The following is a 16,002-nucleotide window of genomic DNA, read 5'->3' as shown; positions in this document are numbered from 1 at the left end:
TGCTAAAGTCGGGGCTCTGAGCCTAAATAGTCGCTGCTAGCTAAACAGATTTGATCTAGGGTCGCTCTGACTGAATGGAGAAGTCTCCAACGATGCTCGAGGGTATTTAAGCTGGGTTTCGAACTGAGGAGAGAATTGGCACCACAATCCCAACAAAGCCTCGGATTACGAAAGAAGCAATGGTTCTGGATGATTTTGGATGGTTTTGGACGAATGATTTTGCTGGAGTTCCCAGCAGACTTTTCTTTGGTGGTGAGTAGATATTGTAATCAACTGTTGAAGCGAGATATTGTAATCGGCTGTGCACCGAGGCTGCTCTGAACCTCTTAGCACCATGGCTATACTTGTTCGATTGGAAGTCATCCAGCGAAGCTCATGAAATTTTAGAATTTCCAAGTGCTTTCCCTTGTATTGCTTGAATCAAAGACGCAAGTATCATACATAACATGGATACTGGCTATCTATTGTCTTTGCTCCTATGAAAGCTCCAAAAAAAGGAAAAAAAGGAAATGAAAGAAGGGGAAAAAGGAATCTAAACTATAGTGATAATAGTATATCACTATATAAGGACTTTTCTCAGGGAGTAGCGATTCAATGCAAAATGTATACGATAATAAACACTGGACAATGCCAATCTATCTCCCCAGAAGTGATAAACACAAGTCCAAGAGAAAGCAACGTAAAATTCTCGACACACCCTTCTTCGGCCTTAGAATGGTCGTCTGTGTCATACTCGCCAGCAGCCAGCCATCCCTTTTGAACACCCTCCCCTCGCCAAGCGCGCGTGCATTCTCCGCCACAAGTCTGTCTTTCGCTAACATGCCAGTCCTGCAGATAAGAATGGTGCGTCGCAGATAAGAATGGTGCGTCAGCACCCGTAGCGCAAAGTCGAGAGTCGCGCAGGCACTGGCTTGAGACAGGCTGTAGCCTGAATGGTTCGCCGAGATATACGCAAGCCCGCGGTCCATGTAGAACGCAAGGGCAGCGATCCGGTCAGCCTCTGGACGAAGAGTGTCGTGGACTCGGAACCGCTCAGCCGAGACGATTCCCGAAACGTCTTTCCCATTCCGGTCGCCCTGGTGCGGACAGACCTCCATCAGCATATTGATAATCCGATAGAGTCCGGGTTCTGGCGTGTCCTCTGTCTCTGTTTCTGCCGCCGAGGATGTCGGGACGGGGAGCTGCGGACGAGCGGAGTAGTTCACCATCTCATCCGACTCATCAATGTGGAAATCTGCCGTTGCAATGAGACATAGCTGTTCGGATTTCCTGGACTGGACCACGCGTATTTGTCGTGTCTGGAAGGTCCGTGTGTCGCAGACGCGCTCAATGCGGCAGATCAGCTTTTGGGCTGGGCCGGTGGGCCGCACGAAATGGCCGCTGATAGAGTACAGGTGCTGGCCTGTTGTGACGGTCGCATAAGCGGCCTGGACTGCAATGGCAAGGATATTGCCGCCGTAAGCCCAGTCGGCGAGATCGCCCATGCGTATTGGGGGGACGACGGAGCGGTAACAGTCCGCGTCAATAGCCTCGACGGCAATTTGGTCTTTGAGTGTGGTCATGCTGGCTAGTACTCCAATATCATAGGGGGGCAGTAAGATGCCGGCTTAGGACTTGATATCATACAGTCTGCAGATTATAATGCAATCATGTCCTCTCTATGTGATATTGTAATCAGCCAAGAACTCCGAGGTACAACCCTAGCCGAACACTGCTGCACGTCATAGATTGTCAGATCGCTTTACCGAAGCTTTCAACGCGTGCCTGACATCTGTCTTCTTGAACCCAGGCGCGCGGCCGAGGATGATGAACCCCGGAAGAAGCCCTAGAAGCCATGAGCATGGAAGAACTGCAAAGAGTGGGAAAACTCACGTGAAAAGAACCCCTCAACATCTAAAACATATGGTTGACTGCCAACTCTCTCTGCTGCGCCATTTGGTATGTGCTGCATGAGAAATAAAGACCCGTTCACGTCCCACCCCTGCAGCCTAAGATAACCTTCCACGTCCCGGCTGTCGAACCATTCCCCACCTAGCCCATGAACCTCCAAAGCATCTACATCTCCCTTTCCCAGCTCGTCCCACGGCAACACCCCCAGCACCCGCCTCGGCATCCTACTATTGACCGGGTAAATCGCATTCCCATCCTCGTCGAGATCCGGGAAATGCGAACCCGCGCCACCAACATTGTAGAACGGTAGACCTGGCACTTCCAGAGGATCCGTGTGCCCGCCCATCAAGAGCTGCCGAAAGCGCGGCTGGGTCTTTCCCCGGTCTTTTACGCAGGGGACGAGCCGGAACATGCGGTAGATCTCACGCGGATCCGACCGGGGGTCTGCAAAGACACGATACGCGTGTTCGAGACAGTATCGCAGTAACCGACGGGCAAAGCGCGGTTCCTGGAATGCGTACGTGTACTGCCTGGCTGGGAGTGAAGGAGGACGGGAAAGGGAAAGTTGGGATTGTCTGGCGGATTGGACTTGGGCATTGAGCATTGGCACTTGATGTCCGGATGAGCCCGGCGATAGCTCAGTAGGACTCGCATCGGTAGGACTATCACCACCCTTGATTAGAATCCCATTGAGACGCCTCAGACGCGCATAGATCTCAGGATGAGAATGATGCAGCTGCGTCTCTACAGCGGCCTCGGACAGCAACGCTACCTCTTCGACGGCAGTGCGCAATCTCTCTTCAAGCTGCTCGGCTCTAGCCGTCGCATTTCGAAAAACGGCTTCCTTTTTCAGTCGATATGTGCGCTGGGCGCGACGGATCTGAGCCCGACGATCGTCGGAGTGGACAACGTCGCTGCTGGCTTCAAGACGGGGGCGTCCTGCTCGACGCGGTTCGCAGGGCTTCATTTCGTTTAAGTAACGAGTAGGCTTCTCAAATTGCAGAATTGAAATGCTTCTTCATCGCTATGTCTACCGTACTGGGCGCGATTAGCTGTGTTGTGTTCAATTGAAGAGGTGTAGTTTGTGGTTTGATAATATAATCATTGACCTGCCGGTACTGTACTGTACCGTAAACCTCGGCAGTTCAGCCCAACATTCACGAAACAACAGTATCTGGCTGGCTGCAGTACACCAACCATGGAACCTGACCGACAAACAGTCCCAACGCCCAACGCATCTACATCTTTGTCAGACAATATAAGCTCCAGCCGGTATATAATGGATCAGGCTGCGGTGTATGCATGGGAGATGACCAGAGCAGGGTCTAGAAGCATTGAACCACAGGCGAAGAAAAAGTTTTTTGGACGGGGTCAAACTAGAGTCTCAAATGCAGTGCAGCTAATGGAGAGATTCTGTTTAACTGTCGAGGTGCATAATTTGGCATTGAGAGAAGTCAATTCGCGCGAGTATTTCAAAGGGAAGTGATTATTAGGAGAAAAAAGAGTAATCAAAAAGTAATCTCCCCGACTGGGAGTCGAACCCAGGTCTCCCGCGCTTGTTCCTGTTAGGTGACAAGCGGAAATCATGACCGTTAGACCATCGAGGATTTATTGTTGAAAGGCTTCTTGTCTTTAAAATATGATGCAAAAACTGATCAAAGAGCAGACACTACGGAGTACTGTTGTTGAATTCACAGCGATCGGCTCCAAATCTCCAACCTTACGAACATCCAACGCCACTAATCTGTATACCTCTGGACGTATATTGCATCAAAATGATGCCAACCTCAGCAGTTGAGCTATGTTCAGCAGGTGGTCGTGGGTTGCTCACCCTTACTATATATCACGGTTCCCCACCATGCTTCATTATATATTTCGACAATGGTTGTGGAATCATCCCCCACTACATCCTCATCAACATGAACTAGGGTTGGTCCACAACAGCTACAATGACTACATGCAGCATTTGAAGATATACTCGTGAGCTCAAGTGCGATGCAGTTAAGCTAACCAAGCTAACTCATTCAGACGCCGTAGTGAAGCTGACGTTGCGTTGCTAGACACAAACGGACCGCTACTCGAGCAACAGTGATGTTCCTCACTCTATCTATGGAACCGGCCTCCCAGACCTCAGGCTGCCCGAATAAATCTTGCTCGAATTCCCCGTATACTCTCATCATTTGCGAATCGAGTAATCGACGGGGGACCTCGAGATGCCGCAATTCAGGAGATCAGCATACCCAAGGCGGTTGGCCGGACCCAACACAGCGTCCCCCAGCCAAGCCAAGCAAGGGGTGTTTTGAGCTGAACCAACGCGCCATATCCTCACGGAGACTATTCTAGAGTTTTTCAATACCAATGTCGACCAGCAACATGATCATGCCCACTTGCCCAAGACGCCCATCAAGATCATCCCGGCAACCAGTGAGATACCGCCCGCTGCAACATGCCCCAACGGAGCGCTGAACATGTCGCCTCCTTCGATAACCCAGTCGCGTGCCCACATGTCGACAACGCCAACCCACACAAGGATACCGGCGGAGAGAGCATCGAGGGTCCCCAGCGCGACGAGCGTCTGGCGATCCTGCCCGTTGAAGGAGTGGATCACGCCCATGCCAATCGCCATACCGATGGGCGTGATGAGCGCGAAGACACCGCCCATGATGGCTTTGCTAGGGAACGTACGACCTGGCAGAAGCGCGATCCGGGCTCCTAGCGCCAGTCCCTCGAAGAACTGGTGGAAAACAATCACGACAAGAAGGGTCTTGTAAAATGAGTCGCCCGCGACGACGAGGGTTACCCCGATGAGGATACTGTGAAAGATGACACCGGCTTCCATGACCAGCACGGAGAGCTTTGTGTTGGGGTTGGTTGGGTCGCCGCCATGATGGTGGCCCAGGCCGGCGAGAGTGGCGTGGTGATGCGGCTGCGGTTCTTGCTCGGCCGCGGACTTGGAGGAGATGTTCGAGCCATTCTCGGCTGGCTGGGATCGTTCGGCGGAACGGGCCGCGCGGGCGAGAATAAAACGATGGCCCATATACTCGGTCAGGAAGGAAAGGAAGATACCGGCCATCACGACGGCTGATGTGGTGGCCTCGTAGTCGAGCTCGCCGAGACACTCGTTGCCGAACATGAGATCTGCATGTGTGTAGAGCTGGTTTTGTTAATTTCTTCCAGAGAGGGCATGATGGATGTGACTCACGTGAACGAATGCGGTCGAGAGGATGACACCTGTACCGAACTGTTTGATAATGGTGGACGCCCAAACATTGATGGTCGCGGAAGGAAGCTTCACCAGACCCATAGGGAGGAACACACCAATAGAGCTGGTGACGAGAACGACGAAGAGCGTCCCGATACGCAAGGGCATGTCATAATCTCGAGTCTGGATCCCGCACGACGACTCGCTGGTGCTGCCACCACTTTCTGATTCCCCAGGGGCAAGACAGTGCCTGTCTGGTCAATAATTATGCGACAGCAATGGAAGAGGCCCTTACTCTACGCCTGCGTGGAAATGGCAGTTCTCTCCTTCCGTGCTCTCTTCCGTCGATTCGGTGGTCGTCGTCTCTTCGTTAGTACTGTTCGTGCTGGTGGAGCTGTCGGTTATCTCTCCCAGGATCTCGACATCGTTTCCTCCTGCATCGACACAGTACCTACAGCGGTCAGCTAGGGTGGGGAGGCCAGACGGTGAGTGCTTACCATGTGCTTCCGTGCTCGTGGCAGTCGGTATATTCAGAGGGAGGGTCTCCGGCCGGCGGATTATCTAGAAGTACCTGCACCTCGCCGCCGTCGTCGGTCAAACAGTATACATCGTCACCATGCTTGTGGCAGCCGGTTATGGACACAGCATGGGCAAGGCTGGCAGTGGCCAAGACGGGAAGAAGGATTCTCATGGCTCGTACTACACAAGGAGCAAGGCGTTGACAATATGAGTCTGTGCTTGAGCTTCTGACAGGACCCAGAGAGAACCGCTCAGAGTATTTAACACCACCGTCCACAAGGTATCAGAGCAGTAGAATCATGATCTGGACACCACAGAAGAATCTTCCCACGCATCATCGGTGAGTGTTGCAGTTTCCATCCTGCTAACCACCAAGGTACACACGCCAAGCGTTCTGCCAAGGGACTTGATTGTGCCAAGTGCCAACAGCAGGGCCGCGACAGATCTGACCCTCTGACAGTGGAGAAATGCGCCGGGCAGTTTCTTTCTTGCAGTTTAGCCCGTCGTCCCCAGGGTCCTCTGGTGGCCTTGGCTACTTGGCAAGACGTGGGATGCAAAGTGATGCCATACGCAAGGCATCAGAAGATACGAGGGACCCAAGGAGTTCCATCTCTTGGGGATCCAAGGGTACTCGAGAGTTGAGGAAGAGGAAAGGCATAAATACCGTCAGCATGGCGGCCCTGCATGTCCCTGCAGATTGACAGCGGTCGAGCTTGAAACCCAGAGCAGACGCACGTTCAGCTTTCAATATGCAGCTCCTCGCTCTCACTTTGGCCCTCTGCGCCTCAATCGCGGCTCTTCCCACTCAGCAAACCCCGTTGCCGTTGGAGGACCCGATCAAGTCTCCTTTCCCCATCCACCACAGCTGCAATGCCACCGAACAGCGCCAGCTAGCCACCGCTCTCCAGGAGACCGTGACCCTTGCTGAGCACGCCAAAGACCATATCCTCCGTTGGGGCAATGAGAGCGCCATCTATCGCAAGTACTTTGGCGACAGGCCCTCTCTAACCGCCATCGGAGCATACGACATCATCGTCAACGGAAACCCAGATAACATCCTCTTCCGCTGCGATAACCCCGACGGCAACTGTGCTCTTGAGGGTAAGCTTAGAGACCCCTGTCTTGTGTGTTCGAAGCTAACATTCACAGGCTGGGGTGGCCATTGGCGCGGCGAGAACGCCAGCGATGAGACTGTCATCTGCGAACTCAGCTACACCACTCGTCGGTCCCTGAGCACAATGTGCTCGCAGGGATACACCATCTCTGAGTGGGAGACGAACACCTTCTGGGCTGGTGATTTGCTGCACCGACTGTACCACATGCCTGCTATAGGACAGGGCTTGGTTGAGCACTACGCGGATGGATACGAGGGCGTTTTGGAGCTGGCGGAGGGGAACCGGACAGAAGCTGTGCATGACTCGGAGACCCTTCAGTACTTTGCGCTTGAGGTGTATGCATATGATGTTGCGGTCCCAGGTATTGGGTGTGTTGGTGGAGAGGAAGAGAATGATGGCCAGGGTGAAGAACAGACTGAGGAGCCTGCTCAGGATGATCAGCAGGATGAGGCGGCTGAGGAGGAGATTCCTGAGGTGAGCGAATGTGCTGTTTGGTGACAGCTCTGGAGCTAACAACCCTTAGAATTGCCATACTCATGAAGGTGGAGAGCTGCACTGCACCTAAGTTATTCACCTTCAGACGATTCGTGCCATGACACATTACCTATTTTCTGCGACTGCTCCCCGTCCTCACATCCCTTGAGAAAGAGAAAAGAACTTTATACGATCTATGATGCAGACTTGGATGACCACTCGTTTAACCCACCTATAATGCATTAATATATGTCTATCAGTCTATTCTTATTATCAATAATCACGCAGAAGCACAATGCCCTCCATCGACCCTCAGATCCGCCCCCGTCATAAACCCGCTCCCATCTGCCAACATATACACACTCGGCGCCTTGAAGTCGTCAGGGACACCGAGTCTGCCTAACAGGGCGCCGCGCATCCACGTCTCCTCGACTTCGGGCTTGGCTACCAAGAGCGCGTCTGTCATCGCTGTGCGGATGTACTACCCAACAGAATTAGCAGAGACTTCATCTAGAAAAATGTGATAAGAGACATACGCCGGCCGATAATGTGTTTACGCGGATACCATACTGGCCCCATTCCTGCGCGACAGAGCGGCACATCTGGTGCACAGCAGCTTTGGAGGAGTTGTAGGCGGTGCATGTTAAGCCCTATCGACACTTAGTCTTCTGGTGTCTGTTACACGATGGCTGAGAAGATGGCTTACCCGGTTCGCGATCTGCCCAGACATGGACGCAATCATCACAATGCTTCCTCCCGTCCCCTGTTGCTTGAAGAGTTGCGCACAGTGCTTAGCAGGAATAAACGTCCCGACAACACTAAATGCCTTAGCTCAATCCCTTCCCTTGGTAGTGCCTATGAAAAATGATTGAAAATGCATACTTGACATCCAACATCTTCCTCCAAAGCTCAACCGGATACTCCAACGCCGGGACCATCTGCTGAATCCCCGCGCAAGTAATCAACCCTCTGAGCGGCATCCCTCGCCCAAGCCCAACGGCTGCAATATTCTCTAGTGCTGCCTGGACTGCAACCTCATCTGTCACATCGCACTGGACATACGTTGCCTGCAGCCCCCTTGCAGCGGCGAGTTTCTGCACGGCTGCCCATTCTTCGGCACTGGGGGCAGGCAGGAGGTCCAAGCAGGCGACATCACCGCCGGCTTCGAGGACTGCGCTTGTGAGGGTGACGCCGAGGCCGCGCCCGCCGCCGGTGATGGCGACTGTGCGGTTTGTGAGGGCAAAGAGGGGGCTTGCAGGCTGGGCGGTGGACTCAGAGGGGAGGACGATGGGGGACATTATGATGTATACCTTATGTGTTTGGTCTGTACAGGTTGACTAGGGGACCTGAAGATTCAGGGCTGAGTGTGGTTGTGGATGTGAATGGGAGGGAAGGATTGTATGAGTTACGGTAAAAAAATGGAGATATGATATCCAATCTTATATGTGCTGGCTCATAACCGTATGCGTATGTGATAACTAAAATAGGAGATATGGGCTGCCGTCGGTGATTTGTACTGCTAGAGCAGGGTTTGATATGCAGAGGGTCGATACGTAGCAGGTTTCACGGCATGCCGGTGTGCTTTACACTGCTTGTTCGGGCAGGTGGGTTGGGACGGCCAACATATCGAAAATCCCGTTCCTAGTACAGGGCAGTGAGTATATACCACTGTTTTGCTAGTGACCTGTGCAAGAAGACTAGTCCTTTGCAGGAGTGCTTAGTTTTTCCGGATTAGGAAGTGTTCAGGATATTTAGGGCCGGGGGTTGTCCGAGGCTATCCACTTAGTTGGAGAAACCTGGAGGAACCTGATCACGAAACATTATGAGTATGGCAGATGGAATCTCGAACAGCCCGCATTTTTCTGTGAGATGCTGGGGTTTGTTCTGTTCAGAGCAGGCTGTGATTGTTGGTGGTTAGGGCTGTGTAGGGTAGAGGTAGATTGTTGCCAACAGCACACAGGCAGTTCACTCAAGGTTGCAGCTGTCCGCCGATCTATTATTTCGGATCTAGGCTTAGGCTACAGAGTACAGAGTTCAAATAAATAATTACTCGACGTCAGGGCAAGCCCCCAGATGACCCGCAATCCCCGGTGGCCAGCGCCACGCCGTCAACCCACCTCCCCGCAGGCTACCCCAAGTTGGACGGTTAGGAAGCCGAGCTTTTGCCGGGTCCGTATATATAGCCTGTCCGTCGGTGCCGGAAGCACCCATTCTTTGTGCAGTCTGTACTTGTATGCTTGTTGAAAATGCCTTTTCTCGTCGGGAAGCCACTGAGCCTGGCCATCACGGCCACAGCCGGTAGCGGTTTTTTGCTGTGAGTATAACCATTCGTTAAGGCTTCGCCATTAACAGCTCAGATTCGGATACGACCAAGGTGTCATGTCGGGTCTCCTGACCGGCGATGCTTTTGTCCGGGTATTTCCTGAGATTGACACAACCGTGGGAGGACATGGGAACTCCTCGTTGCAGGGAACAGTGTATGTTCTCCTCCATATGGTCTGTTGAATTGAAGGCCATGACTGACCGTGAAGACAGGGTTGCAATCTATGAGATTGTTCGTACGGGATCCAAGCGTCCGCACACACTGACAGTAGACAGGGCTGCTTCTTTGGCGCGATCATGTCCCTCCTTGTTGGCGAGCGGCTCGGCCGACGGTGGTGTATCATGGCGGGTTCAGTGATCCTTTCTATTGGCGCGGTGCTCCAGGCCACCTCGTATGGCATTCCGCAGATGATCGTTGGGCGTATTGTGGCAGGGGTCGGGAATGGGCTCAACACGAGCACTATACGTAGGTTTATCCAGAGATAGCGAGAGCACTGGGCGCTTAGGTGCTGACGGAGGCAGCCGTGTGGCATTCAGAGCTGAGCAAAGCGTCTAGTAGGGGGAAAGGGGTTCGTTCGTTTGCTGGTTGCTTATTGATGGACGATGCTGATTCCCGCAGCTTGCAATCGAGCTGGTCATCAACATTTTTGGCGTGATGACGGCGTACTGGGTCGGTGCGTAAGGGCATCTCCTTTCTTCTGCTAGGTTGTTGGCCGCTCATCTGATATACTAACTAATACCAGACTACGGCATGAGCTACGTCAACAATGAGTCCCAGTTCCGCTTTCCTCTTGCCCTGCAGATCCTCTTTGCCATAGTCACCTTCCTAGGTGTCCTCGTTCTGCCCGAGTCTCCTCGCTGGGTGAGTAGCCACCGTCCATCCATGCATCAACAGCGTTGACGAGCCAGCTCATCGCCCATGACCGCCACGCCGACGCCCGTCAGGTCCTCTGGTCTGTCCAGCCCAATGCCCGATTCATCAACCAAGACGACCCCGTAATCAACATGGAGATGGCGGAGATCACTCAGACCATGGCTGAAGAGCGGCAAGCGGCCGCAGAGGGCTCTTTTAAAAGGCTCCTCACGGACGGACCGCAGCGGTTCCGGCATCGGACACTGTTGGCTATGGGCGGCCAGATGATGCAGCAACTGTCGGGCGTGAACCTCATTACCTACTATAACACCGTGATCTTTGAGCAGTCGGTCGGCATGACGCATAACCTGGCTCTATTGCTTGCTGGGTTCAATGGAGTCGCGTACTTTTTGTCGGCATTTGTGCCTGTTTGGACCATTGACCGGTATTTGTCTAACCTGCCTCCTCCTGTTCTGCCTATCCTGTTACCCTGAAAGCTGATCAATACAGACTCGGCCGTCGCAAACTGATGCTCTTTGCTGCTGCTGGGCAGTGCGCCTGCATGGCTATCCTGGCTGGCACCGTCTATGACGGTGGTTTCTCGGCCGGTATTGTGGCCACTGTGATGCTCTTCCTGTTCAACTTTTTCTTCGGAGTGGGAATGCTCGCCGTCCCGTGGCTGCGTATGCTCTTGTTTTATAGCTCCAGATCCCTAATTAAGACTGACTGTTTTTCTATAGTCCCAGCCGAATATGCTCCGTTGGCCATCCGAACTCGCACCGCTGCGTTGGCGACGGCAACAAATTGTACAATCCGACTATTGCCCGTTCCAGGTCATTTTCCAGGCTAATATTAATAGGGATCTTCACCTTCCTTGTCGTCGAAATCACTCCAGTCAGCATTTCCAGCATCGCTACCGCACATACATTTACTTTGCCGTCTTCAACTTTTGCTTTCTGCCGATCATTTACTTCCTCTACCCACTTTACACGTAATCTCACCCTCGAACAGATCGACCGCCTCTTCACGGGCGAGAAGGTGCGGCTGCACTGGGATGCCTCGATGGGAGTGGCTGGTGATACGGAGCATCGGCTGCAGGAGAAGATGGGAGACGCAGAGGTGCAGCATGTGGAGTGATGCTATATTCTTCCCCGGGTAGATATTTTGCGGCAGTGGCAACAGAACTGACTCGTTAAGTGGGTAACTCTATCTCTATTTCTTCAGATCTTGATTTTTTATGTTTATTTTTTGTCTCTCACTACTCCTTTGGGATCGGACATTGTCCGACTATCCTCCGTTCTCCACTGCGCTGCGCTTGCGCACTCCTGAACAGGCAAATTCTCTTCGTGCAGTGCATTGCATTACATTCTTAAGTAATTCTGGATTTCCATGTGTTGGGACCTCTTTAGACAAAAAGGAATCTGTCTCATCCTCTTGATGTAATGTTATGGATATCAATATGAATCCTGCTGAGCATGAGGACTCTTCCCGTTCTATACCCCGCAAGCGGACTCGCACCGGCTGTGTGAATTGCAGTCGGCGCAGGAGAAAATGTACGTTGGAACTATGTAGAAGGTAGTATGATGCGCTGACAATATAGGCGACGAGGCCAAGCCAACTTGCACGGGGTGTAAACGTCGAGGGGACCGCTGCCAGTGGCGCGTCTATGGGGCATTTCGCGATGCCAACATCAAGGTGCTGGAGCCAGGGCATCCGTCGATGAGCCAGGCAATTAGCCGGCCGTCCCGGCAGAAAGAAAAGTTCAAGGTATGAAGATATAAGGAAGATGCTGGTAGAAAGGCGCTGACGGTGCAGATCCTGACAGTAGAGCCAACTCGCTGGAGGGAGGGCAAGAATGATGCCAGCAGAGAGGAGAAAACGCCAGGCGGGAATGAGATCACATCGCCAGCTTCCGAGCAGGCTTTGGAGACGTCAATCTCAGGCCCTGCAGGGCCTGAGATTCTGCGGCCAGCTCAAGGACCAGACGACCCCTTCCCGAGCCCAGGGCATATGGAAACGGCCAAAGACCTCACTTCTCCGTCCGACTCGACCCAGTTCACCAATGAGCGCCGTCATTCATATATATCTTCTCCAGAGCTGATCGTTGACGAACTGACTGCCCTGCGCAGCCTCTCTCAATCTTACCCTGGCATGACACCGCCCCTTCTCGACTCCAGCGTCTTTTCCGACCTCGACAACCCAGCCGACGACGTATTCCTGCCAGGATCGGCCTACGAGGCGCTCCATACGGCTCTCCGCAACCGCCAGCTCTGGACAGCACGCCCTGACACACCCAGTCGAGCTGCCTCGCCTACAGGTCTAAATTATCCTGCGCCGGATCATCGAGCTAGCGAGCGGGCCAGGCCAGACCGGTTCGAGTTGCCGCCGGACAGGGAAAATATTCTATGGCAGAACTATCTGAACGAGATTTGTCTCTGGGTATGCAGCTTTGGTGAGGGTCATGAAGATGTGCTGACCCGACCAGCTAGATATGTTCGACAGCCACCGCCACTTCGCGTCGACGTTCCCCCAGATGGCTAAATCGGCGCCGCACCTGCGATACTCCATCCTCGCCCTCTCAGCACGCCAGATGGAGCGAAAGCAGAACGAAAAGTCCCAGTCGGAGAGCCTGTCTCTGTACCAGGAGGCCATTCATCTGCTCCTGCCGGAGCTGGAAAGCAAGTCGACGCCTGTGATCGCATCATGTGTTATTCTCTGTGTTTTGGAGATGCTGAGCTGTATGTCGGTCCTCTCTCATCTTATACATATATCCAGAAAGAAGTTATTGAGGGACGTTGTCAGGCAACCCCAAAGAATGGCGCCGCCATCTAGACGGCTGCGCATATCTCATCCAAGCAGCCGAGATAAACGGCTTTTCCGGTAAAGAAGAACAGGCTCTATTCTGGTGCTTTGCTCGAATGGGTACTCAATCCAACCTCTCTGATGAGCCAGAAACTAACCTGGGTAGACGTCTGCGGCGGTCTCATTTCCGAAGAAGAAACCATCATCCCAATTTACCGCTGGATCCCGAGCGATATGAACCCACCCAACGCAACGCAGCTTTTCCTCGCCTCTGACCACGATACCTACGCCAACTACACCGTGTATCTGTGTGCACAGACTCTGGGCGTACTGTTCCGTCGCCCGCCAGGCTCGTCACCCTCGTACCCCGGCAGTCCGGACGATAATAGTGACTGTTATGTTGCGCGGTGGAGCCGCCTGTTCGAAGCAGTAGAGCAGTGGTATGAGAATCGGCCGAGCCAGATGAAGTCGATATTCAGTGTGTCGACGGCGACATCAGCCGATTGGGGGAGAGAGAGGCCGTTCCCGACAGTCCTGTATGCGAACGGGGCTGCTAGTATGTTCTCCCATTCCTGGTCTTCTAACCTTTATTATCGTCCGTCTAAGGACATGGATGATATTGACGCAACCGCCCATAGTATCTGGTAACCAGCTCTACCATACTTGCGCTCTACTCCTTCTCCAGCGAAAACCGAAAACTCTATCTCGTGTTCGACGACCGGTACTATTATCTCTTTTCCATATTTAGTCAGAATTATACTGAGATCCACTTCAGAAATCCGTTCTCTGGCACGCGCGCCAGATCTGCGCCATCTCCACGTCCAACGCCCACCAGTAAGCTAGCCCGTCCCCTTCCCCTAGGACCTGAAGCCGTGTCACTAAGCTGCATAGTGGCTGCTGGACAAATGCTCTACAGCCGCTCTGGATCGCAGGCAAAGTAATGTCGCATCATTCAGAACACGGGGCGATCGTGGAGACGCTGACGAGGATCGAGCGCGAAACGGGGTGGGCGACGGCATGGCGGGTGGAGGATCTACGCGAGTTCTGGGGGGATGATGGGGAGTAGCGATTTATTTCCTAAACCTTGTGCTTATGATTTAGATTGTTTAAGAACGCCTAGGAATTGATACCCGATATGACTACGGTAGGGCAGGTTAATGGTTTAGCCCTAACTGACCAGGAGTTTATCTCTCAATCATACATTCTCACAAGTAGTCCAGAAACTAACCTAACTCTTTCAATCAAAGCCAGGCCGACTCATTTCTTTCTTCTATTTCCCCCTATCACAGAAGTGCATTCCCCGTCGTTGAGCATTCCACAGCGCGCTGACCGAGAATCAAGGGGTCTGTATGTCTCACCCCTAGCTGGGTGTTTGGATCACCTGCAGCATGCAAGAGGGTCTGGGAATGCGAGTCAACCTTGGATCAATAGATATCGCGCCGTGCGTTGAGGTCAGAGGTAGTACCAATTGTGCGAATTTGAAAGGCTCCGTGATACTGTTTGCACACCAAGGAGCTAGGGTCGACCTGTTTGAAGGGCGGAAAGTGGAGCTGAGGACCCCCCTGCTGAATGGACTTGGGATCCCACTATTGTTCGAATTTCATGAGAGTAGAAAAGAAGACTTCCCTGATTCCTATATTGAAAATGCCATGGGGCCGATAAGCTTTTTGTGGACGAAGTACGAAGCCAGATTGTGAGAATGGATAGCAACAGAACACAAGCACCAGGCAAGCCCAGAAACGACATTGCAATGAAGAAAGGTTAAAAGTATACGAGAGTCCAGATGCGGTGGTCGATTGCCCTGCCAACGCCCAAAATGCGCCTGCAGCCCGGAAATTGAGGCCGAAGTGCGCTTAAGGAAGCGGCTTCCAGGCCGATGGACTGAACGTCGTCTTCCCGTTGCTAAACAGCTCTACCAGCGCTGCTGGCTTTGGCCGTTACTCGTTTCCTTGATAGTATCATATACCCCGTGTTAGCCTAGGCTCTGCGGTTCAAATACTTCTCTTCGCGCAGCCAGTCTTTCCGCAACCATGACGTCTTCCCCAGGGCTCAGCGAGGAAGAACCCAAACAAACGACGCCGCCACCAGCACCACCACCACAACAGTCACAAAGGCTAGTAGCAGACGAAAAGAAACAGTCAAGCCCAGATCAGGAGCCGATAGTTCTCGCGGTCTCCGTCCAGGAAAAGCCGCCCGACGTGGACTCTCCTTCGCCACTCGAACCCGAACACCCCCAACAAACACTCGAAGAATACGATCCCTCTGTCGGCGCGAAGCCCTGCTCCCCTTTCTACCGCCATGCAACACCCTCCTCCAAGCTCGCTCGACTTGCCCCACAACGGAAACGGTCGAAGAGCATCCCCGTCGGCGTCGGGAGCCCAATCGACGACCTTGAGGGCCAACGCCCGCCGTGGCAACGGCTCTACGACGTAGAAGAGGGACAGACTGAGGGCAGAGACTCAAGAACGAAGCTAAAACTCTGGGCGCAGAAGAAGAAATACTGCGACTGTCTGAGCGGACTGAGCAATGGGCAGCGCATGGCCGTAAAAATAGCAATCGCGGTTTTGCTGGTGGGGAGTATGGTGGGCGTCGCGCTGGGAATCACGGCAGCCGTGGGAGGAGGAGTTTGGAGGGGAGAAAACCATACTGAGCAGATCGGTTGATTGTCTTCTGTGGGTCGGTGTCTTGTTCTTGTAACTGATATGAATCGATGAATTGTATAGATCCTCTGTTGATCCGTTTAGTGCCTTGAAAGCCTCAGGCATAACAACTTATTCATGCCTCAATATTGCCTCAGGTGTCTATACTGCTCTACTAGCGCCGGA

General features: G+C 53.0%; 7 protein-coding genes across 7 annotated transcripts, besides 1 other annotated feature; 4 read left to right on the top strand and 3 right to left on the bottom strand.

Moving 5' to 3' along the window:
- Positions 1–16,002: part of a sequence feature (contig 1.29 1..525887(1)) that runs on past both edges of the window.
- Positions 533–2,857, bottom strand: ANIA_01834 (uncharacterized protein; the record flags this gene model as incomplete). Its single annotated transcript, XM_654346.1, has 3 exons — positions 533–537; positions 698–1,567; positions 1,873–2,857. The coding sequence occupies 3 exons, from the start codon at positions 2,855–2,857 to the stop codon at positions 533–535; spliced, it is 1,860 nt and encodes a 619-aa protein (XP_659438.1).
- Positions 4,268–5,783, bottom strand: zrfC (putative ZIP Zinc transporter; the record flags this gene model as incomplete). Its single annotated transcript, XM_654345.1, has 4 exons — positions 4,268–5,044; positions 5,093–5,342; positions 5,388–5,543; positions 5,590–5,783. 4 exons carry the CDS (start codon positions 5,781–5,783, stop codon positions 4,268–4,270), a joined length of 1,377 nt encoding a protein of 458 aa, XP_659437.1.
- aspf2 (antigen aspnd1) lies at positions 6,361–7,458 on the top strand (the record flags this gene model as incomplete). Its single annotated transcript, XM_654344.2, has 3 exons — positions 6,361–6,712; positions 6,761–7,200; positions 7,250–7,458. 3 exons carry the CDS (start codon positions 6,361–6,363, stop codon positions 7,289–7,291), a joined length of 834 nt encoding a protein of 277 aa, XP_659436.1. The 3' UTR covers positions 7,292–7,458.
- Positions 7,395–8,498, bottom strand: ANIA_01831 (oxidoreductase, short chain dehydrogenase/reductase family; the record flags this gene model as incomplete). The annotated part of the gene is made up of 5 exons (XM_654343.1): positions 7,395–7,432; positions 7,564–7,681; positions 7,737–7,850; positions 7,907–8,018; positions 8,083–8,498. 5 exons carry the CDS (start codon positions 8,496–8,498, stop codon positions 7,395–7,397), a joined length of 798 nt encoding a protein of 265 aa, XP_659435.1.
- Positions 9,447–11,512, top strand: ANIA_01830 (uncharacterized protein; the record flags this gene model as incomplete). Its single annotated transcript, XM_654342.1, has 8 exons — positions 9,447–9,514; positions 9,558–9,677; positions 9,795–9,988; positions 10,266–10,384; positions 10,468–10,820; positions 10,886–11,058; positions 11,116–11,181; positions 11,235–11,512. The coding sequence occupies 8 exons, from the start codon at positions 9,447–9,449 to the stop codon at positions 11,510–11,512; spliced, it is 1,371 nt and encodes a 456-aa protein (XP_659434.1).
- Positions 11,835–14,243, top strand: ANIA_01829 (Zn(II)2Cys6 transcription factor; the record flags this gene model as incomplete). The annotated part of the gene is made up of 7 exons (XM_654341.1): positions 11,835–11,928; positions 11,976–12,142; positions 12,191–12,814; positions 12,861–13,113; positions 13,344–13,733; positions 13,953–14,011; positions 14,094–14,243. 7 exons carry the CDS (start codon positions 11,835–11,837, stop codon positions 14,241–14,243), a joined length of 1,737 nt encoding a protein of 578 aa, XP_659433.1.
- ANIA_01828 (uncharacterized protein) lies at positions 15,208–15,840 on the top strand (the record flags this gene model as incomplete). The annotated part of the gene is made up of 1 exon (XM_654340.1): positions 15,208–15,840. The coding sequence occupies one exon, from the start codon at positions 15,208–15,210 to the stop codon at positions 15,838–15,840; it is 633 nt and encodes a 210-aa protein (XP_659432.1).

The sequence above is a fragment of the Aspergillus nidulans genome, chromosome VII, assembly GCF_000011425.1.
Source record: "Aspergillus nidulans FGSC A4 chromosome VII".
In the NCBI taxonomy this organism is placed as follows: Eukaryota; Fungi; Ascomycota; class Eurotiomycetes; order Eurotiales; family Aspergillaceae; genus Aspergillus; species Aspergillus nidulans.
Note: the sequence above shows the minus strand (reverse complement) of the source record. Positions and strands in the feature narration are given on the sequence as shown.